The sequence below is a fragment of the Lactuca serriola genome, chromosome 4, assembly GCF_051521515.1.
Source record: "Lactuca serriola cultivar US96UC23 chromosome 4, Lser_US96UC23_V15, whole genome shotgun sequence".
NCBI classification, from domain to species: domain Eukaryota; kingdom Viridiplantae; phylum Streptophyta; class Magnoliopsida; order Asterales; family Asteraceae; genus Lactuca; species Lactuca serriola.
Window position 1 is genome coordinate 267,829,627 of NC_136411.1, and position 24,185 is coordinate 267,853,811.

General features: G+C 34.5%; 1 protein-coding gene across 1 annotated transcript; it reads right to left on the bottom strand.

Annotated features, from left to right (window-relative positions):
• Positions 1-4,796: 4,796 nt before the first annotated feature.
• Positions 4,797-8,077, bottom strand: LOC145097017 (Nuclear transport factor 2 (NTF2) family protein). The gene is made up of 5 exons (XM_079034482.1): positions 7,554-8,077; positions 6,436-6,550; positions 5,983-6,064; positions 5,612-5,663; positions 4,797-5,354 (listed from the first exon to the last, which is right to left on the bottom strand). Exons 1-5 carry the CDS (start codon positions 7,953-7,955, stop codon positions 5,292-5,294), a joined length of 714 nt encoding a protein of 237 aa, XP_078890608.1. The 5' UTR covers positions 7,956-8,077; the 3' UTR covers positions 4,797-5,291.
• Between the last annotated feature and the right edge of the window lie 16,108 nt (positions 8,078-24,185).

The following is a 24,185-nucleotide window of genomic DNA, read 5'->3' on the forward strand; positions in this document are numbered from 1 at the left end:
ATTCAGGAAGTCAAAAATGCAAAATTGAAACAACAGATAAATAACCAACACAATATAGTAGCTTTACTCATAAATAACACAACTTTATTTATTCATCAAATGTCAAGTACAAATTATCTATTACACGTTTCTTATCTATCTAATCTAAACTTATATCGTCCTTCAGCCCAATTCTCCTAACGTGCTGCAAGTGTTTGACCCTACTCAGTCCCTTCGTAAGGGGATCTGTTGGGTTTTCTTCTGAAGATACCTTCTTCACAACGAGGAGTCTCTCTTCTACCCGATGTTTAATAAAGTGGTATTTTCTGTCGATGTGTTGAGATCTACCATGATCTCTTGGTTCCTTGGTTAAGGCAACCGCTCCTTCATTATCACTGAAAATTTCCATTGGCTCCTTTATGGATGATATAACTCCAAGGTCTCCAATGAAGTTCTTCAACCATATAGCCTCCTTTGACGCTTCGCTTGCCGCAATGTACTCTGATTCGCACGTTGAATCAGCTATGGTCTCCTGCTTGGAACTTTTCCAAGTCACTGCTCCTCCATTTAGGGTAAAGACCCAGCCTGACTACGATCGGTAATTATCCCGGTCCGTCTGAAAACTGGCGTCACTGTACCCTCGTACCCTTAAGTCATCACTCCCACCGAGGACTAGAAACCATTCCTTGGTCCTTTGCAGGTACTTAAGAATATTATTAACTACAATCCAATGAGCTCTACCAGGGTTCCTTTGATATCTGTTGACCATGCTCAAAGGGAAATCCATATCAGGGCGGGTACAAGTCATAGTGTACATGATAGAGCCGACTGCGGAAGCGTAAGGTACTCGGCTCATATCATCTATCTCTGCCTCTGTACTCGGGCTCTGAGTCTTTTCGGGTTTCCTTCATATTTAAGCCCCTCTAAGTCATTTTTAGGTTTTATTCTCAGCCTCCAACACCCCTTTACCTCAGAAAAACCTAGCCTAATTCCTTGGTTGATTCTTGGCCTTTTGGAGCATTTCTTGACTTGAAGAATAAGAGAAGAAGGAGGATAAGGTGTTTTATTGGTGAAGCTTGTAAGGGAACATCATCATCATCATCTCATTTTGTTTCTAGACCATTGTAAGTGGCAAAGACTCAAAATTTATTGCTTAAAGTGGTTCGATCTAAGTTGTTGTCCCATTTCTTTCATGTTTAAGAAAGTTTGAATGGAAAGAATACGTAAAGTTGACAACTTTATGCATTTTAAGGGTCCTTGGAGTATGATTATGTTCAGATCTAGAAGTTGGTTGATTATTGGTCCCATGCATGAAGACTTTGGTTAAATCTCTTCATTTTTTACCTAGAATGGATGGAGGACATGCATGAGGCATGCATGTCCAACAAGTAATCATTTTTATGGACCTTTGGAGTCCCTTTTGGCTTCTGGAAAAGTTAGAATGAAAGCCCTAATGGATTAAGGACTTACATCTTTGGATTTTGGCTTCAGACTGTAGTCACGACGTTAGACATATACATATGGTATCACGTCATGAGAATGGTACATCCCATTTCTGCTGAACCTTTTAGGGCTCACGACGTGAGGGGGTGATGCTCACGCCATGAGGTCATCTCAGTGAGTTATCCATGTTTGAGTTGGCTAAGTCGAGTTGGAATTGGTTCGAGTGAGCTCTAACGATATGACCAAGGGTTGGTCACGACATGAGGATTGATAGTTGACATTATTGGTTGTTGATTTGACTTTGACCATTGACTTTTGGCATGAGTTGAATTTTTGGGTCTAGTTTTCTGATTCACAGTATGAACTAAGGTTAGACCTTTCATGTTTTGATAAGAGAGTGGTAGCACCTGTTGCAAGCTAGTTGATCTGAGTTCTTGTCGGCTTTATAAGTGAGGTGAGTCTCCTCACTATACTTATGGGTCGAAGGCACCAATGTCGGTCCACTAGAATGTGTTATGTAGGATGCTAGCTATCTTTGTGACTCTTGCATTGATGTGTTGGGTTGGGCCCATTGACATGCATGTAGGGTTGGGCCTACTGTATGTTAGGCTAGGCCCATTATGTGTCGGGTAGGCCCATTTGTATGTTGGGATGGGCCTATTAATTAGGAAGGGCTAGGCCCGTTATTATGGGTTAGGCCCAATATGCAGGCTAGGCCCGATAATATGTATGTTGTGTGGTATTTTAGGGAACTCATTAAGCTTTGTGCTTACAATTTCATGTTTATGGTTTCAAGTACTTTCGGTTCCAAATGGAAGGGCCCGACGTGACTGCATAGTATCCCCCAAAGTTTATTCTGCATCGGTTACTTTTGATTTTACTCTAATGTTTAAATATCATATTTCACTTTGAATGGTTTTGGGAACAAATTTTTTTATGGGTTAATGTTTTGATAATGAAAAATTTACTATGAATTTTTGGACGTCACAAGTTGATATGGTTTAAGGGATTCGGGCACACTCTCGGGTGTGATTGAACTCAAACTGAGTTCAAGTAAGTGATTCCAAGAATACTCATACATTTTGATATCTTATATGATATGGACTGTTTGCATGCTTGGATAGGGCTAAGGATACCTTCAAAAATTGCAAGATAGAATGGCCTGATTCGTGATGTCTTGTAGTTTATGAGCAATTGGATGCTATGTTAGATTTGGAATCTATGTTGGTGGAATTGATTGCTAAGTGTATGTTTGAAAATTATATACGGTTATGATCATATAGCCATAGAATGATTTATTTGACTTTATTTTCTGTTCCTCGGGTTGAGTCATTTATTCGACAGTCTATTTAATCCTATATTTGATCATATATTGTGTATAATTTGCATCCTATATTGTAGTAAGGCGAAATACTTCAAAAGTTTAAAATAAAGATTCAAATGGTTTGAATGCAACATCGACCCGTTATTAGATATTATATATTATTATATGTATCGACCTTCGTTTTGTGTAGCTATAGTGGAATGAAGTTCAAGGGTTGTCTCAACAAAGGAAGACAATGGAAGATCGTGGCATTTTTGTATGTATGTGTCTCCGGTATTTAGTTATCAACTCTCCATTAGTGGATGACATAGTAGAAAAAGTCACACTAGAGGCCATATGTATGGCCTTTCATAAGCATATGGCTAGAAAATTTTAGGAATCTCGAGTGCCTATGGATGATGATTAGAGTGTAGTAATTGATACTATTTTGAATATTTATTCTTTTTGTAATTAACATTTAGTTTGTGGTATGATGTGTGTTGTATGTTTCTTGTTGTATGCAACAAAAATATATACTTAGATATAAAAGATATATATATATATATATATATATATATATATATATATATATATATATATATATATATATACTTACATACTTAAGGGGGTGTTTGAGATTTTTTTCTAAACAATTTATTGAGTTGTTGACTTTTTTAAAAGTCTATAAGTAAAAAACAAGTGTTTTTTCAAACTCAAAAACACTTTTCAATATAGTTTTTTCATTGGCTTCAAAAATGAGATTTTAAAAAACATGTAAAACCTAACTTTTTGAAACACGGTTTAGCTTTTTAACCATAATATCTTCAAAAATGGGATTTTAAACCAAACATTTTTTAATTTATTGACTTATTGACTTTTACCACCATCATAAGTCAATAAACACTTTTGTCTAAAAACACTTATGGAGTTTAAAAAGCAATCCATACATCCACTAAATAAAAAAGGTTAAACATTAGAAATATCATAAACCGGTTAAATATCCCACTAACTGGGTTTTAAATCTCAACTAACTTCTCACCTACCTTCCACCCATCACTCATTCCCACCATTATATAAGCATGCTAAATATCATTACTTTTTCAACACTACCTTTCTCCTTACTCAACAATGTGTGACCAGTCAAAAATCTCACATATGTGTAAGCGTTCAGGTTCAAGCTCCTCCACTCTACCCTTTGGGTGATGAATGATGATGTCCAAAGAGATGATGACTATTATGCAAGCACGAGAAGCAGATGTCGAAAAGTTGTGCGAGGATAACCACAACACAATAAAAAGAAAGAGATGATATTCTTGAACAAGTTGAAGAGAAGAATGAATTGTTAAAAAAACAAAGAGAGAAATCAGTCGAATTGAAAATTGTCCATCTTGGTTAGTCAAATCCACATTGCGTGCCAATCTTCAAACCTTTGTTTTCCTTGACATTCATGAAAAAGAAGTTGGACTAACAGACGAAAAACAATATTCTCATACGAGTACCCAGAATTCCAGAGAGAAAAAAAATAGATTACTACTTACGTTACTGTTCCTATGTATTGTATTTCCTTATCGTTTCAATTTAAGTATTTTTTTTATCTTAAGACACTATTTTGAAAATGTTTTCAGTCTATGGTTTAACTATCTATATAAATAATGAAAATAAATAATATAACATTATTTTGAAAATGTAATAGTTTGAAAATACTTAAATTTCAAACTACTAGAGATACATAAAAGCACAAACCATTTTTCCTCGAAACATACAAAATTTCAAAATCTTGGTCATTTGATTAAAATCAAATAAAGGTGGTTAGTAGGTTTTATAAAATACAAAGAAATGGTCAATGGCGTCAACATCTTAAATATGTAATTAAAAAAATATATAGAAGTAACATTGACATTTTCATGCATCTGTGACTCATTGTCATATAAAAAATTTCATATCTGTTCTAGAAAGATTATTACAACATTTTGTTACTAGGCTTGGCTTCATAGATACATCAACATATGATAGTTATAAATTTTAAAGACTTTAGAATGATATAACATTACTCGTATATAATAGGGATAAGTGCAAGAAATATCTTCATTTTTCATTTATTTGTGTATTATAGCATCCTACTTTCATTTCTTTCTATTACAACATTGCCCTTTCAGTTTTTTCTTATTACAGCTCTGCACTTTAAAATTTTACCCAATTGTGGCATTGTACTTCCAAATTCTTTTCTCTTATTAGGACATCATATTTTTAAAAAAGTTACCAAATTATAGCAGTGTAAATTACGGTGGATTTGGATGAAAATTGCTATAATTGGTCGATTTTTCAAAGTATAATGTGTAATAGAAGAAAAAATAAAGAAATCAAGGAAAGTATGTTGCCATTTTTGCATATCACCCTACAAAATATAATGGATACAGGGAAAGATAGCTATACATTTTTCCTGAATTTAAAATAAAAGTAAAAATGATGTGTTACTTGATATATATATATATATATATATATATATATATATATATATATATATATATATATATATATATATATATATATATATATATATAGCAAGTTAGAACCGGTCTGCTAATTGTGGGAATTGTTGGAGCAGCCATGTCACCCCTCTAATGGCAACCTGCATAAGATATATCAACATATTTGCTACTTGATTTATTTTACATTTTAAAGCTTATTTTCTTTTTATAACACAAACTTTTTAAATTAATAGTAGTAGTTTGTTGGTGTCGACTAAAAGTAGTTCGTTTTGATTTTTATAACAGTTAATAAAATTCAAAATTTTTTTTATTTAGCTTTAATTTTCAAGAGAAGGGTAAAACGGTCATTTCCTGTGGTGTAAATATAATATATAAGAAGGGAGAGAAAATGACTAACCAAGGCAAGGTCTCCGGGCTTCACTGCAGGCTCCACAATGTCTCTACCGTAACTGTTTTCAGAAAGCAAAAGCAGCAAGTCACAAAGATAGATATCCATCCAGCAATTATTTATTTTACAACTTTTCTACGTCTAGGAAAGGGTAAAATACACAAAACCACTTCACTATTTTTTCTAATGATTAAACAACTATACCTTTTTTTACCGTTTTTTTTTAAACACATCAGTTTTCATGTTACATACAGAAAAAATTACAACGTATTTGACCATATTATAGATTTAACAACTGAATTATTATATATATATATATATATATATATATATATATATATATATATATATATATATAACAAATGAACTCTCATACTTACATTATTTTTCGTTGCCCATTTACAACCTCTAACCGATAAAAGCTGCATCCTTTGCTAAATGGAAAAGGCTTTCCCTTCCATTCTGCAATTTTTTACAATGTCAATAACTTCAACTAGAACTAAAATTGGTTAAAAAACAAATACATAATTCAACAGACAGATCTCGACATCTCACAAAAGAATATTTTAATTTAAAAATACATATGTTTGTGGTGATCTCTTTATCAAACATTTTTTAAAATTTTTGTCATTTATAATTTCAATTTATACAAGTTCTGAAAAAAAAAACGTTCATTTTTATTCAACATCACTTCCAGACACAAGGGCAAAATGGTGACTTATTCTCATTCAACGGTGATAGCCTTTGCTAATACAACATTTACTCCAAACAGACATCATTTATCCATACAACATTTAATGGGGAAAAAAAAGGCTTTCGGTTTTTCAATATACCTAAGTGCCAAGTCACTCCAACAGCTAAAGTATCTTCACCAGATATGTCATCAATGGCAAACTGTAGATCTTGGCTGATAGTGTATATAAACTTCTCAAAAAATTCAAGTATAGCCTGCAAAAATTGATTGAATCTCAAACAATTGCCTTGAAAAGAAAGCGAACCTAACACAGATATAATTAGATCTTATAAATCATGAACATCAATCGATATTTTGGTTTGGATGAATCACTCCATTGGTAAACAGACTTGAAATATATTGTGGTCAAAACAGGCACTTTAAATGCAAATCTGACAACAATTTACTTGTTAGAAAACACAAGTGTTATGTTCAATAACACTCTGTTGGTTCCCTATGGTCATCGATTGACTTTAAATGTTTGCATTGTATTTCTCAAATTTATACTCATTCTTTACACCATCTATTTTTGGACAAATTCAGGTATAAAGAGCTTTCTTCCAGTCAGCATTTATTCTAGGAAACATACTTTAAAAATCACCCCTTAAGGTTAATGTTATAATCTTATATTAATTATAAAATATAACATAGGCTAGGTCCGTAAAACAGAAATTGACTAAAAGTATGTCCTTTTTGGTATAAGCCATAAACCTTTCTAACTGATTTTGCTTTTGTGAATTGTGATCAATAAATAATTATGGGTGTCACCAAATATTGCTAAACATGTTATTTAGTTCACTCCAGAGAGTCCTATCCATGTAACAAACATAGCATTTAGTTTCTTGAATACTAGGCATTACTCACATTCAGTTTTGTATATATTTTTCATACTGCTTTTAATATAAAAGAATGGCAAGTCTACCCATTTTATCAACTTGCACGTATTATAGGTCAATACTTTCCACAGAAAAATGTATTTAACAGCTATCTTTGTACAAGTGAACTGATAAGATGAACTTCAAATCCAATACATATCAATAGTGATTTGCATACTTAATCTTTAGGTTTTAAGATGGGGGCCTAATTATTATGTAGGTTGCTACAAATGCCATTAAAATTTATTTAACTAAACCAAAATCAAAATGTAAAATTGAAGTTGAAAATCATACAACTTAACCAAAAAAATTTGTCAAAATTGGGGTTAAGGTAAGATTTTACCTTGCGACCGATAAAAGGTTGGGGGAAAACAAGGTCCTCGTAAATGCAGTCTTCTGCTATGAGATCCACAACCGTCGAAAGGTCGCGGGAGTTAATTCCCTCGTAGAACCTTCTAACAACATCCGAAGCCGAATCTAACGAAGAAGAAAAAGCAACAGATGGAGGAGAAGATACCTCTCCTTCAGCGAAGTTCGATAAGATTACGGGATTGCTGTCTGTTGGGGTACTCCTAAATGAAAATCGATCAATATATTCAATGTGTGTGCTTTTTCTTCTTCTAGTTGTGAAGTAACTGAAGGTGGAATATGACGATGACAAGGGGAATGGAGCAATTGAACTTTTCGTCGTTGTTGTTGTTGTCGCTGTGGGGAGGGATACCATGATGATCATCATTGCCGCCATTTTTGGAGCTGGGATTTGCTCCACAATTTGACAAAACGTTGGTAACACCTTTTACTCTTTTCGTTTTGTCTGGTCTGGATAGCGGAAAAGTGCGTCAACAAATGAGAGGTGGTGTTATCGCTATGACTAACTAATCTCAATAGTTAAAATATGGAGTAAATTACACGATCTATTGTTGGCGTCAAATAGTATCTTCGTTCACTATTTTTAAAAATTAATTTGCACCGTTCCTTGTTAGTTTTAAACATACATTCCTTGTTAGTTTTAAACATACATTCTTCATTAACATAAAAAATTAACATAAAAAAGACCATGTTGTCTTTATTTATTTTCTTTTTGATTTATTTTCTAATTATTTGTTATTTTGTTAATTATTGATTTTTTTATTATAAAATAATTATTATTTCCTTTTAAAAAAGAAATAGCCCTTGAACCGTTGATAACTCGTCCGGTCGTCCCCCCACCGCCTTTCTTCTTCGGTGCATCTCCTATCCACCATCACCACCCTCTCGACGACTTCTACAAAATCTAAGACCGACTCCAATATTTCGATCGCGAACCAACCCAATCAAAATCACCACTGATCGCCTCCCAGAAAACCCTATACTCTATTATTTTTGTTTCATAAACCTAGCAATTGCTACCCACCGATATAGCAGTTTTCTTCAGAATTCCAGCCAAGGTGTTGCAAATCCAGAAGGCGACGAGGTGTAGTACTTAAGTGAGGGTTTTCTTGAAGCACGTAGGGTACAACATCAGTGTTCTGATGGTTCGATTTCACCACATTCACCTCTGCTAAACACCACATTTCCCCCTCTTCTTCTTTGATACTTTGAATCTATAGCTTTGGTGCCGATTTCCTTTTCCAATCTCATCTTTTTGAAGCTTAAGTTCTGGGGTTCGTTTTTTAAAGTGAAAACAAAAAGTTTTTGTTGGAGGTAAAGGGTGGTTCTTTGAGGAAATCGGGATCGGAGAAGAATAGTTGCGATGACAACCTATACGTTACCGACGACCATCTGCTTGACGATGAAGGAGATGGTGGTGACGATGTTATGGTTTCATGAAGGTGAAGGATTGAAGGGGTGGTACTCAGATCGGCGAAAAAAAGAGGAGAAAGAGGGGGTTGTGGTCCATTGATGGTGGTAGGCGATGATCCGACGTCGGAGGTGGTCACCGATGGTGGTGGTCTGGTAGGTGGTGGTGAGGATGTTTCATGTGTTCAACTGATATGAAGAGAGGAAAAGGAAAATGGTGATAGATATATGAGGTGTAATTTCTATTCTTTAGATATAAAATAAATTACAAATAAATTAAAAATAGAATAATAAGGGTAGTATAGTCATTTTAAATCTGGCAAGAGATGAAGTGTGTAAATTTAATCCAACGAGGGATCAAGCGTGCAAGTTTAAAACATATAAGGGATGACCCGAGTTAATTTTTAAAAATAGGGACTGAACGTGCATTTTTGCACATGCATGAGGGACGATTTGTGTAATTTACTCTAAAATGTGTTATGACTTATACAAAATTATAAAAATGATCGTTGTGGTTGTCAAAATTATATGGTTTTGGTCCACAAGTGTTTTGTGATGCAAAAGTTGTCTAATTTTAGATACCTTATGCATTTTTTGTCCAAAAATGTTAACTTTAACAGCTTGGGTGTTCACTTTTTTAAAATGACAATTTTACCCTTAGAGACAATTTTTGCAACCAAACTATAATGACCATTTATGCATATCTTCTTTTTAATTTTATTCGAACATTATAAATTAATTTTGTAATTAATTCTTTTTTTAATTTTTTTATTATATTACTTTTTGTATCGTAATATTATATATTAATAAATAATATTTTTAATATATAATATTCATATATTAATAAATATTACGTGGAATAATAATTACATTTATTTAATTATTTTTCATTTCTTTTTTAGTATATTGTTTATTTTTTATTGGATTATTATGTATTAATAAATATTATTTTAAAAATATAATATTTATATATTAAAAATATTACTTTATTGGATTATTAATTTCTTTTTTATTAGACTAATTTTTTTATTGGATTATAATTTACAAATAATAATTATTTTTAATATATAATATTTATATATTAATTGATATTATTTTATTGAATTAATATTTTTTAATTGTTTTTAATTTCTTCTAATTGTTTTCTTTATAATTGTAAATCAAAAAACTTGAAAAAAATCTCACTCACCCCATATCTCTTAATTTATTATAAATATTTGGAAAATAACATATTTTTACAACACCACTATCATCACCTAATCCAACAATGGTGGGATAAGTGATATTTTTTAAAAAATAAATTAGGGTGGTGGTGGTGTTGCCCCAAAAAATTAATCCAAACAATATGACGAGGGTTTTGTGATGAATAACTTTGGTGTCTTTGTGATATGGGAGACGTATAATGCTGAACAATAGTCGGACTACTACGACATGCTGCAAGAGATCTTAGAGATTGAGTATTAGGGCAGCGAGCCCTCGATTGTTGTACTGTTTAATTTCATTTGGTTTGAAAAAAAGACAATGTAATAGTCAACAAAAATAAGTTGATTGATGTCAAACTCAATACTCGACTTCAAACTGATGACCATTTTTGTTTGACATTACAAGCAGAACAAGTGTTTATACAACTTACCTTTCATTTTTATTGGATTTTTTTTTTTGTAATACCACTGTCACCCATCCCATAACTACCGAACTGGATGATGGTGGTGGTGTTATACAAAATATATTATCTTCCAAATTTTTAAAATGAAATAAGAGATGTGAGGTGGGTGAGATTTTTTTAGGTTTTTTATATAAAATAATAAAGAAAAAAAGAAAAGAAATTAAAGCAATTAAAAACAGTAGTCTAATAAAACAATATTTATTAATAAATAAATATTATATATTAAAAACAATAATTATTAATAAATTATAATCCAATAGAAAAATTAATCTAATAAAAAAGAAACTAAAAGAAATTAATAATTCAAAAAATTCAAAAAATAATATTTTTAATATATAAATATTATATATCTAAAATAATATTTATTAATATATAAGAATTCAATAAAAAGAAATAATTTATTAAAACTTAATTAAGTAAATATAATTAATAATTGGACCATTTTTTCATCACAAAACATTATTAGACCAAAACCATATAAAGTTAACAACCATAGAGACTATTTTTGTAATTTTATTTATAACTTAAAAATACAAGTTGACGTATTGGACTGGTTAGGTCGGTTTTGAACGGTCTGTGGATGGTTCGGACAGTTTGAACTGATTTGTTTTGGACTCGTCTTTTTCAGTCCCTATGATGAGTTAAAAAAAACTAACTTGAAGATCGATTAGATCTTTAAAACAGGTAAAATAATAAATGAGTAAACAGCAAGAACACAATAATGGATCAAAGAGTGTCGAATGATTAATCAATAATCCTCAGCAGAGCTTGATAAAGAACTTCTACTGTAGAGGATTTAGGGTTTACAAGAACGATGAAGTAATAATCTGTGATCTATCATAATCGCTATTGTCTTCTAGATCGTTAACCTAATATGCATGCAAGCATATTAATATATACTAAAACCCTATCAGGCTCACGGTTGGACAGGCCCAAACCGGAGTAACAAAACTTGGACTATTAACCGAGCCCAATGGACGCAATACATCAAAAAGCTACGCTACCCAACACCCTACTTTTCGGTACAAGTCTTGGTCTTTTTCGTTTTGGTCTTGAGGTTTTTGTAAGCATCTTTTCGGTTTCATTTGGGGTCTTTTCGGTTTGTTTTCGATATTTTTTATTTTTGGTTTTTAGTTTTTTCGTTAACAAATGTGTGATTGTTTGGTTGTCAAACCAACAAATAATGGGATAAAATAATAGCAAGAAAACTCAATTCACTGCTACTTCATACGCTAGAGATAGTATAGAGTAAGCAAGGTCGGTCCACAGGAATACGAGACTTCTTATTTAGCCATATTCTCACACATCATACAAACAATATTAAAATGGGGGATTATGTTTGAACTCGAATTAAATCTCATAAATAAACAAGATTAATACTAAAAACCAATAAAAGAAATACATTTCCGATTCAGATTCCTATACATGCATTATGTTGTAGGATGTAATATGACTGTGATTCATGTTTAATCTAGGTTTGTAATTTAGATATTAACAAATTCTAATACCCAAGTTGACAAAAGTGTTTTATTCAAAACATGTTCTTCAAATAAAACTTCATTTAATTGATTCAATTCAAACAAGCTCTTGGATCAAATCATTAAATGACATTAAGTTCTTGTAATAATTACCAACAATGTTCAACATTCCTCATAAGCTTGGGATATGAACATTTAATCTTTTATTACACTGATTTTGATCTAACTACAACCAATCAAGTGCATGATACTAACATCAAATCATAAAACATATACGAATTTCACAATTTGATTAAATAGATTGATAAGAACCCTAATTCATTGATTAAGTGAAAAGAGAACCAATTAAACACGTAATTAAGTCCAAATCAAAGATTACTAGATAATAAACATAAAGTCAAGTGCAAATTACAACTTAACAACAAACACTTAGGAATCCAAAATCAAAAATGATAAAGAAATCAACCACACATGTCTAAGTTAAACTACAAATTCAACAAGTTTAATCTTCAAATTGACTTACAAAATACAAATTAATGTGTTTCCAAATGTTAATCCACTTCCAAAATCTCCCAAAATCCTTTTCTCCTCTCTCAAAATACAACTTAACTTCCCCAAGAACTGGTTGTCCCCCTTTTACAAAGGATGAAACTGTTTTAAAACTGATGACATGTTTACACGGCCCATGTAAAATAACACTGACCATTTACACGCACGGCCGTGTAAACTCTAGAAGTAAAATGCTCAAATCTGTCAGGCCTTCGAAGTACACTGCTGTTGAATATGCGCTTACATGGGCCGTGTAAACTTAAGGTTTCCATTTACACGGGCCGTGTAAAGTTCTGAAAAGCCAAATTCTTCATTTTCTTCTTATCTCTCTCCTCAATGCTCCGCAAGTCTCGAAATTTTGTCCTTAACTCTTTTAACCACCTAAAGCAAGATCCAACCTCCCAAAATCTTTGAAATATCACAAAAGTGTGTGAATGGAATTGCATCATGAGAAATCCCAAAAAATATGCAAAATGCATGAGTTTAAACCTAAATGCAATGAACTTTTATGGATTAAGACTACAAAATGGATGCATGAAGAAGTTAAGTAATGTATAAGTAAAAAAATATGTAATTAACACAAAAATTATCTTTCTATAAACTTCGTTTCCGATCTATTTTAAGATCGGTCTCAGGTTAATCTTGGTCCCAGTCTTGAAACGGCCCGGGTTTTCTCGGGATTGGTCTCAGAACGGTCTGTTCTTTTTTTAGACCAGTCTCAGATGGTCTCGGGTCGTCCTGACTTTTTTCGGTTCACTTTCATTTTAGATCCATTAGATGTTGGTCTTGTTGACCGGTCTTTTTGTTCATGTCTATTATAACTTAAAGAATTGTCAACTCTAATGGATTATGGTCGATTTCAAAACTATGAAATCATGCAACAGAAAAAATAAAAAACCATAATCCACAAGGATCATAGGTTCAATGATTTCATGTAACTATTAGAACTTGAAAGAGACATATAGCAATGTATGCTTTTTGTGTGTGGTCGATTCTTCACTTGTAATGACAAAGGACAACCCAAACCATAGTTCCTTTAATATAGTAGTACCTAAGAGCAATGATCAAGCAAAAAGATTTCTCATTCTTCTTTCTATTAGCAAAACTCGAAAAAACCTAGCAAGAATGGGGAGATCGAGAATGAGAGGAAAATTAGTGGGAAGTGGCCATGTACAAGTCTAGGATTGGCTTTACGGTTAATATTGCTAACTCTCTCCTTTTTTAATTGGTATATTTATTTCTTAAGTTTCTAATTAACTCACCATAAGATGACAAGTTATTATACTAGTCAATCTAATTTTTTTATTGTCATTTCATACTTAAATCATGTCTTGTATATAACCCCAATGGAGCCTACTATTTATAGAAATATCACTAAGTTGTGATCATGGGCATACTTTCAAAAAACTCATCATTCCTTAAACTTTAACATCTAATTAAATGACTTCTTTAATGATTAACATATTCTAATAGTTTTTTTAAATGAGTAACTAATCTATCATTGTCTATCTAAAATGTTCTATAAAACCTCTTTATTTAATTTGCCAACTTTTAAACATACATTATTATCTAAAATGTCATAAACAAACAAAAAATATATGTCAAACTTTTATTTTATATACACAAAATACATAAAAGAGTTATTAGGTCACAATTATAAAAAATGTTATATAACTGATATAAAATTTTTATTGCATAAATGAATTGTTATTCAATATTTAATACAAATAATTAATTTGTAAACAAATAATAAATATTTAAAACGAAAATATAAATTAGCAAAATGAAATACGATTAAAAATGAGGGGTTAGATGTAGTAAACATAAAAGTATTCTCGATATATATTGAGTGGTCAATAAAAATAAGAAAATAAATTATGTGCTCTAACGGTTTTATATAGTTAATAAAAAAACAAATAGTAATAAGCTATAAAAAAAAGCTCTCATTAGAAATACTCTAATGAGTTATTTGATAGTTGTTGATTCATATCTGAATGAGTCAATGTCCAAGTTCGACCCCGTCTCTTATCAAACCTACTAAGAAATGTATCCGAAAGTATAATACTGAATCAAAGACTTTTAATTGTAGTATCAAACAGTCTAAATCTGACCGAATCAGATGACTTTTTTACCAAACTCAATAAAAGGCATATTAAACGATCTATAATATTTTTACAAAAAAAAATTAAAAAAATCAAAAAAAAAAAACATGGTACTTTAAGGCAAAATTACATAAATGGTATGTTTTGTAAAATTACCCATACAAGTTTTTATATGAATTTTAACATGGGCGATCCTTATGATTTACAAATCTGATCCTTATGATTTACAAATCTTGTACTATAGCTCTTTTTGGTTTAATAAATTAATTTTTTTTGACATTAATCTTCTGCATGTACCCCTAATGTGAAGGAGGTTCCGTTTTTCCCTTTATCCCTCCACCTAATCTTCATATCTAATAAAAGACCATTTTTTAGTGTCATGTGTTGTAACATCCCAAAAATACAATCTAAAAATTTCGTTTAAATAACATTACTTAAACCATGATTGTCAAACCATAACATAATTCTTAACGTAAATCTGGAGTATTAGTTCAAAACATATTCGTGTTATCAGAGTAAAACATCCCAGGCTGACTAGCTATGGTGTGTGCACTGCAATCTTCCCGAACTTCTCTTTTGAAAACTGAGTACCTGAAACCAAAACTGAAAACTGTAAGCACGAAGCTTAGTGAGCTCCCCAAATCTACCACATACCATACAATAACATATAAAGCACATACTGGGCCTTGCCCACTGCATCAGACCAAAGTCCGGAAACTGCATCGGGCCGAAGCCCAGACTAACTGGGGCTTTGCCCCCTGCATCAGACCGAAGTCCGGAAACTGCATCGGGCCCAAGCCCGGACTAACTGGGGCCTTGCCCCTGCATCGGACCGAAGTCCGGAAACTGCACCGGGCCGAAGCCCGGACTGACTGGGGCCTTGCCCCCTGCATCGGACCGAAGTCCGGAAACTGCATCGGGCCGAAGCCCGGACTGACTGGGACCTTGTCCCCTGCATTGGACCGAAGTCCAGAACTGACTGAACATAGCATAGCATAAACACATATCAACTAGCATAAACACATATACTGCATACTACATCGGACTGAAGTCCGGAACACATAACACATAAACATGCTTGAATCACAGAGACACCAAGCATACTGAACTACTGCATCAGACCGAAGTCCGGAACTACTGCTAACTAAACGGGCCGGCATTGTGGCCGTAGACCCGTTCCTACTGGAAGGAAACTCACCTGCGCTGCTGGAGTTCTGGCTGATACCCTTCTAACTGCTATCTGACAACTCCCGAACTGCTACTCCAATGACTCCCCGATCTACTAATACCAAATATAAAGTCCCAAACTGCCCTTCAACAGTCAAACTAAGTCAACTCTAGTCAAAGTCAAAGTCCTGGTCAAAGTCAACCTTCCAGGTTGACCCTACTCGCCGAGTCAGCCTACTGACTCGCCGAGTTCATAAGCTCAAAAACCCTTTCCTTCTCGACTCACCGAGCCAGCCCATGACTTGCCGAGTCTACTGATTTCCGAGTCCAGTCCTGTCACACCCCCAAACCAGGCGGCGGAAACGTTCGGGGGCTGTCGTGACTCGATTGAATACCATAACATTGAATATATATGAAACGTAACAACTTTCGTCACCATGCATTAATATAGTACAACCAGTAGAGTTTACATAAAGTACATTGTTTAAACATTACATTCCCAAAATAAATTGTTCGATTCGTACATAAATAAACTGCAAGCCATCACTGAATATGATTTCCTTTGATTCACTGGTTCCCTGAGAATACAAGTATTTTGAAAAACGTCAACATATGAAATGTTGGTGAGTTCATAAGTTGTATTTGAAAAACAATGTTTCGTATCGTTTGAAAATCACCAGAAAATCCGATATTTTCTGAAAAGAGAAGCTTTTGAAAACGTTTGTGAAGATCCATAAGTATGCTTGTTTGTTTCTATACTTGTAAAAATTGTGCATTGAAGTTGTATGTATTTCGAATCCGTATGTATTGAAAAACCCTAGGAAAACCCGATGTTTTCCTAATTCTTTGAATTCCATGAATTTATATTGAAACCATTGCAACGCATGAAGTTATCATTACCAGACGACATTGGATTATGATTATCTGCTACAAACACGCGTTACACAAACGACTCGTCTATAGCAATACTAACGATCCCGTAGGCGTCGTCCGTACTAATCACGTTATCCAACCGCCCTGACTACGTGTAGTCCCACATCCGAAGAGAAAGAGGACACGAAGGCCTCGATGACTCCATTAGCCGGTTGGGGATAAAAAGGTACGAGGGGTCCCAGACCCGCCTCGCATAAAAGGCAGACTTTACTAGCGACACTAAAGGACCCTTGGGGACCAGTAGTCTACAAGCCATTGAAAGTCCGGTTACGTCGTGTCGGATCGGTAAAACCCAACACTTCGTAAGATTGAAGTCTTTGGGCCTTAAGATCAGGTCGTCGGGCTAGCTAGGCTCAACGAACAAGATTTTACACTTGTGGGGCCCAAAGATAGTGCGTAGACGTCTGTGCACATTCGCATGTATAATGAATTCCAAATCGTTAGTTGTATGAATCGTAGTGTTGTAGTATCATAGTGTCGTCGTGTTAGTAGTTTCGGATTTTTATTGGTTCGAGACCGAACCAATTCGTTTAACAACGACTTTTGGTGTTGTAATGTATTGTATTTTGTCGATAGTCGTGGTACCATTACTTGGTCAAATTGCATGTATTGAATTAGTCTTGAAAATTTTCTGTTTTCAGCCCCTCCTTGTTTGTAAAATTTACTTTTTCAACCCTTTATTCAAATACTTTCCGGTTTGGTCCTTAAATCAATTTTCTTGACATTTTAACACCAAAAATTATTGAAATAAATATTTTCCAGCACATTTTTCATAGAAAACAGCTTAAGTCCCTGAAATTTCAGTTTTCTCGGTTATAACCCTTCTTTTTCGCAAGTTTGACAATTTTGGCCCAAATTGTAAAATTTTTGCAACTTTGGTCCTTTTTAATTTAAAAAGCATTTTAAACCTTTGAAAAGGACTTGGATCACTTATGGTCCACTGTTTTACAGAAAATCACAGTTTTGGCCCTTCAAAACAGAAAAATTCGCATAATGGGCCTCATTGGGCCGAAATTGTCATTTTTAGCCCATTAAGCTTGAAATTTATATTTTTAATCCTCTAAATGAGTATATTTCCAGAAATTGTTTTATTGAAACTGTTTTGACACACTTCATCCATCAGAATTCGTGATATGTCAATTTGGGCCCTTAGTTTTGTATTTTTCACATTTTAGGCCCAAAATTTGTGTTTTTAGCCTAAAGAAAATTGTTACTAAACCACTTAGCTATTTTTCTTGAAACACTTTGTATGTAGCAATATATTTGATGCTAAAATCATTTAACATAAGATATATCTCGGTTTTGAGGGGTTTTATGGCTAGATCCAACATTATAACACACAAAAGCATACATGTAAGCATGGAAACCATACAAGCATATAAAACACATATAGATCTACACTTTCACTTGTATCCCCCCCCCCACAAAACTCATAAAAATAGAAAATAGGGGGTATGAAGCTCACCTTGGGTGTGGGGGCTCGGTTTTGCAAAGAAAATGGAAGGAAAATGAAGTGATTTTCGGCCTTAGCACCCTTCCTTGGTAGATCTCGAGTTTGGTGACTTCTAAGGTGTATGATCACAAGTTGGAATAGATTTAGAGGAGGTTTTTGATGGAATGAAATAGCTAGATCATATATATAAGTAAATACTTACCTAAGATGGTGATTAGCTTGAAAGATCCTCTTGAAAGCTTCTTAAAATCTCGAAATTAGGGGGAGGAAAGGAGAGAGTTTTCTTGAAGGTTCCTTGAGAGAATTTGTGAAATGTGTGTGTGTGTTTGAGATGTGGCCGAGAGTGAGAGAGAGGAGAGGATAGAAGTGATTTTGAAGTGATGCTTGCTTGGAAACATGAGTTGTGTGCATGGAAACCCAACAAATAAAAGTGAGGTGGCAACCCCAAAGTCAACTCTCCCTTGGGCTTGATTTGGGCCGAAAACATGGAGGAAAAAAAAAAGAAATTTGGGCCTTTGCCCCTAAGCCCAACATTAGTGTTAATTTGGGTGAATTTTCTCATAAAAGAATATAGTATGATTTTTCCATTTTTGTTGAACTAGTTTAGGGTATTCATGGATCAAAGCTTTCAATTCATTTCATTCTAGGTCCAACATAGCCCAAAATGTTGAAACAAATAGATGTGGGTCCAATTAGAGCCCATTTAAGAGTTCTAAACCCAAGATAGTCAAATTGGAAGTTTATTGGTCCATTAGGTCCAATAAGGAAGTTCTAGTCCAAAATGGACCTAAATAAGAACTTCTAGTGTTTCCAATTGTTTGATGACTATTTGTAGCACTTGTATGATGTATTTGATTGAAGTTTTTGATGTCATAATCATAGGTGTTACACATGTTCTTAAGTTTTTTTTTTTTTTTTGCTTCACATTAGCTTGGATGTATAGATTACATGACACAAAATTTCTAGTTGTGACAAGTCCTATCCAACTCACTGAGTCTCCACTCAACTCACTGATTCGAGTCTTAACTCGAAGGGTTTGGGATTTCGTGACTTGACTCGCCGAGTCCAAGAATAGACTCGCCGAGTCCAAGGCAATCTTCAACATACTCGCCAAGTTGTTCTTCCAACTCGTCGAGTTCCTGCCTATCTTCATCCAACTCGCCGAGTCTACCCATGTGACTTGCCGAGTTACTACGCGACTAAAGTCTGATATCTAGCCCGACTCGCCGAGTCCATACGTGTATTTCCATAATTTCGAGTCACAGAGCTTCTCCTTTGCTCCAAACAATAGATCTGGTTTTCTAAGACTATTTGAACACGTAAAGTTGCTAACTTTACGTGTGTCTATGATGCAATGAAGCCAAAACACTAAAATTTAACTATTAAGGAGGCTATTTCGCTAGAACAAGGTCATGGCTTCCCAAAAGATGTCTTTCTTGAGCTCCTAGAACTCAAGGATGTCTAGATCTACAATATGAACCGATACAACTGCTTTATCATTATGAATTTATGGTTTTTGAGCTCAAAACCATCCATTTGTGGCAAACTAGATCTAGAAGTACAATACCCAAGGTGAGAGATTTATTACCAGAAAATGATGAGGTTGAGAAGCTAATCCTGGACCAACAAGATTCTCCCTGGGACCTCCTAACTCCTTCTCCTTCTTCTTCTTCTTCAAAGCTTGCAAATTACTTCTCCAAGGCTAGATCTTGCTCCAAAAACAGATATGGTGGCTAGGGTTTGGTGTTCTGGGTGAGGGGCTGTAAAGGAACCCTAATGGAGAGAATAAGATGCATAAATAGTGCCCAAAGTCCCAGATTTAGGGTTTCCCTCTTCAGACCGGACTCACCGAGTCCATGAGGCCGACTCGCCGAGTTGGTCACTTACCCAATCCTCCGGTTCCCGCTCCGACTCGTCGAGTTCGTCCTTGGACTCGACGAGTTGACCCATTTGACTTAGGGTTTTCTTTTCTTTCTTGGTCTTTCTGATTCTGGGTGTTACAACCCTGCCCCACATAAACTAAACTTCGTCCTCGAAGTTTCTCTACTGCCAACCGCCCTACAATCTGTCTCCAATACTCTGCTTACTAATCCAACCCCAACTGCCTACCTGCGTTGGCCTCTCGCCCGGTCATCCAGATGACCCTTAATCCTTTCGAATAGTATTCTCGGGTCCACTGTCACACCCCCAAACCAAGGATGGCGGAAACGTCCGGGGGTGGAGGACTTCATGTATAGTATCACAACAACGAGTATAATAGTGCTCAAAGTAAATACAAAAAATCATAAATATAATTGAAAAAGTCACACCAAAGTATATGTTTACATGATTCAAATCAATTACATTATGATGACAAAATGAACTGTTTGACGATTTATCGTCCCATCCTCAAGACGCTGTTGATTTCCTGTTTAATTGAATTCTTGGGAATGCAAGTAGTTTTGAAAAAGTGTCAACAATTAAGTTGGTGAGTTCATAAGCTTTTGATAGCAAGAGTTTGAAAATCGATCTTTGTAATGAATTGTATGTTACCAAGAAAAATCCAATATTTTACATATAAAAGTTATGTGGTCCTAATTTCCAGGACCTAGAATGAACAAGTATTTGTCATACTTAAAGATATAAAAGTGGTTTTAAATTGGCATAAAACCCTTTTTAATTTGAGAAAAATCCCGTAATGAATGATGTGTAGTCTTAAATACCAAGACCGAAAGTGTACAATAATATCTGTAATTATTGATATAAAAAGTGATTTTAAATCGACATAAACTCGTTTAATTGAAAGAAAAACCCGGTACTTTGTAGTTGTACCCCACTTATGAATAAACCCGACACTTTATAGTTGTACCCCACTTATAAATAAACCAGGCACTTTATAGTTGTACCCCACTTATGAATAAACCCGACACTTTATAGTTGTAGCCCACTTATGAATAAACCCGACACTTTATAGTTGTACCCCACTTATGAATAAACCCGACACTTTATAGTTGTACCCCACTTATGAATAAACCCGACACTTTATAGTTGTACCCCACTTATGAATAAACCCGACACTTTATAGTTGTACCCCACTTATGAATAAACCTGACACTTTATAGTTGTACCCCACTTATGAACAAACCCTTGTAATGAGTTTGAAAAGTAAATGGATCAAAAACTATACATATTATAGTTTATCAAAACTTTTAAATGTAATAGTTATAACTTTGTTTACGATGGTTAACTACTGTAGTTGTGAAGGTAAAAACCCTTTTGTTTACCGATATGTATATATACCTTTTATTGAAGTGAAATAACATGCAATATGACAACTAATTAATTACCATGCTTATGAAGGTAAAAAAATCCATTTGTTTTCTGATGTATGCCAATACGCTAAGACGAAATGACATGTAATGTAAAAACATATATTCGTATAACGATACACACCTTGCTCAACAAGTTACAAGGTGCAAATGAAGTTGTTAGCATTTTTCTAGTGTTAACATTTCTATTGCTATTCTTAGAAAATTTATAGAAAAATCATCAAAGGTCCAAATCAGAATCTGTAAATTCTGTGAGTTTGTGAAATGATTCTAGTTTGTTCATAAATTTTATTATGATTTTTAATGACCTCCAACTTGTGTGAAAAAGTCCATGCTCACAGACTGGTCCGGATTTGCTCTTGAAATGATAGGTAGTTTTGTAAAAATCACCATAAATTGTAGAACAATAGTATGGAGGTGTGCAAGTAGTCATTTTAAAGCTAAGAACTTGAGCTATTTCACCTAATACAATTTTGAAAAATAAAATGTTTAAGTTGACCAAAACATTCCGTGAATGGATTCCAACTTTTCGGATGAATGTTGTCAAAAGAATTTAGTTGTGTTCTTGGTGTTTTAACTTGTATTCCCACCCCTCCCCCCTTAAAACTTAAGAAAACATGAAAATATAGGGGAATAAACTCACTTTGAGTGATTTCAGTGGGTGAATGTTGAAGAAGAGAAGTATTCAACTCAAGAACACTTAGAATGTTGTTAGAAGATTCGTAGATCTAACACCAAATTGATGGGATTTGTGTAAGCAATCCATGATTTTGAGTAGGAAGATGTGAAATAATCATAAGAGGGATGAAGATACTTACCAAAAGTAGAAGGAAAGCCTTAGAAATCTCGAAATTGAGAGAGAAGTGTTGAGAGAAAAGTGTTTGACCTTTTGGTGGGAATGAGTGAAAATGAGTGAAGTGAGGAGAGAGGGTGAGTTTTCCCAACTCTTAGAACGTGAGAATGGGTGGACATGATGATAAAGTACAAGGATGTGACTAGGTATGGTGGGAGGAGTGTGGCTGGTCATGGAGTGGGTGTGGGGGTGGTTGCTTGTGTCATTAACTAAAGGAAAGTCAACACTCCACCTCTTGTACTTCACCCAATCTTCTTGGATAAGGTTTATCCCCAAAAACATGATTAATTAATAAATATGGGGCCTTATATGTTAAAATAAAGTTTTGGGTGAAAATCCCGCATTAAAATGATCAAAAACGGGCTTAAAACGCAAAACTAATCGAAAACCGGGAAGAAAAGGCGAAGTTTGTGAGGCCTCTCACATGGGACCGAAGGTGCGAGGGTTCGGCCCTGAGAAGGCTGGAACCGAAGGTGAACTATCAGACGCGAGCTTGTCAGAAGCGAACCTAGGCGAGAAGCGAAATAGATCGAGAGGAGGTTCGGTCTGAAGGGACCTTCGGGTTTGGTCCTTGTGGTTTCGGTCCAGCAGGGTTCGGTCCCTATAGGGGACTTCGGTTCTTAAGAGGGTTCGCCCCTTAAGAGAGGGTTTCGGGTCCTTAAGCCTATTTTACTCGTTTTTACCCCGTTTCAAGCTGTTTTTGACCCGGTTAAGGATCAGGATGGCCCGAAAGACTATAAAAAGTTTAAGAAACTTTCGAGAGAGATTGGGAGAGATTTGACATTCTTGGAGAGATTTCTTATGCAGAGAGAGATTTGGGAGAAATTCTAAATAGAGAGAGATGGAGTGAAAATGATTGAGGTAGGTTTCGTGTGTGACATTTGTGAGTGTCCGGCTTCGCAACGCAAGGTCCGTAAACCCCGTTAAGCCATGTTTAAGGATCTTACACACTCCCGATGAGTATGCAACATTGTTTTATCAGTTTGGTTCATTACTTAACACAGTTTTAGGTTAATGAAATCTAGATATGCGAACTTTTCAATTGATGATTTCTCATTAGAATAACGTGTTTTACGGAAATAACATAACGTAAACCCTAGTACACAAGGGTTAATTGAGTCGACCGGTTTGACTTGTTGACTTTAGTCGACTTTGACTTGACCGGAAATTAACGGTTGTCACATCATCCCCCCATTAGAGGGAATTTCGTCCCGAAATTTGAATTTTGATTGGGGATTCAAGAGTTCGGGAAGAGATGTGGGTACTTTTCGGTGTGAAAGAAATTGGTATGGCGGGGACCAATCCGCCTGATGTTAAATGACGACCTTGGAATTTCTTATTGTAACGTGAGCTAAGTCGATTTAAAGGAGTTCTTGTTTTGAAATGATAGTGTATTCTATGTGTGCCTTTATGCTCTCCGCTACAAAGTGGAGACTCTCGTTCATTTTGATTTCGCCAAGTGGTAAGTGGGCATTTCCATGCCTTACCGAAGTTAATCACCCATGCTATTAACATGTCGCCCAAGGTTCGAGCAGTCCCTTTTGTTCTGCCCGTTGGTTTGCTGTTGGTAGGCCATACTCAATTCTAACCTAGTTCCATGTAAGGGTTGCCAGGGTCGCGAAATGAATCTACTATCTGTTTGATGTATGTTCTAGTCGATTCCTCCATCCTGTCGGTTTCTTTGATT

Excerpts from the sequence above, each read along its gene's own strand:
- LOC145097017 (XM_079034482.1), bottom strand. The coding sequence starts at position 7,955 with ATGGCGGCAATGATGATCATCATGGTATCCCTCCCCACAGCGACAACA. Across the intron at positions 6,065-6,435 it reads TGGAGTGACTTGGCACTTAG|AATGGAAGGGAAAGCCTTTT; the intron begins GTATATTGAAAA and ends AAAAAATTGCAG. Across the intron at positions 5,355-5,611 it reads AGCCCGGAGACCTTGCCTTG|GTTGCCATTAGAGGGGTGAC; the intron begins GTTAGTCATTTT and ends TATCTTATGCAG.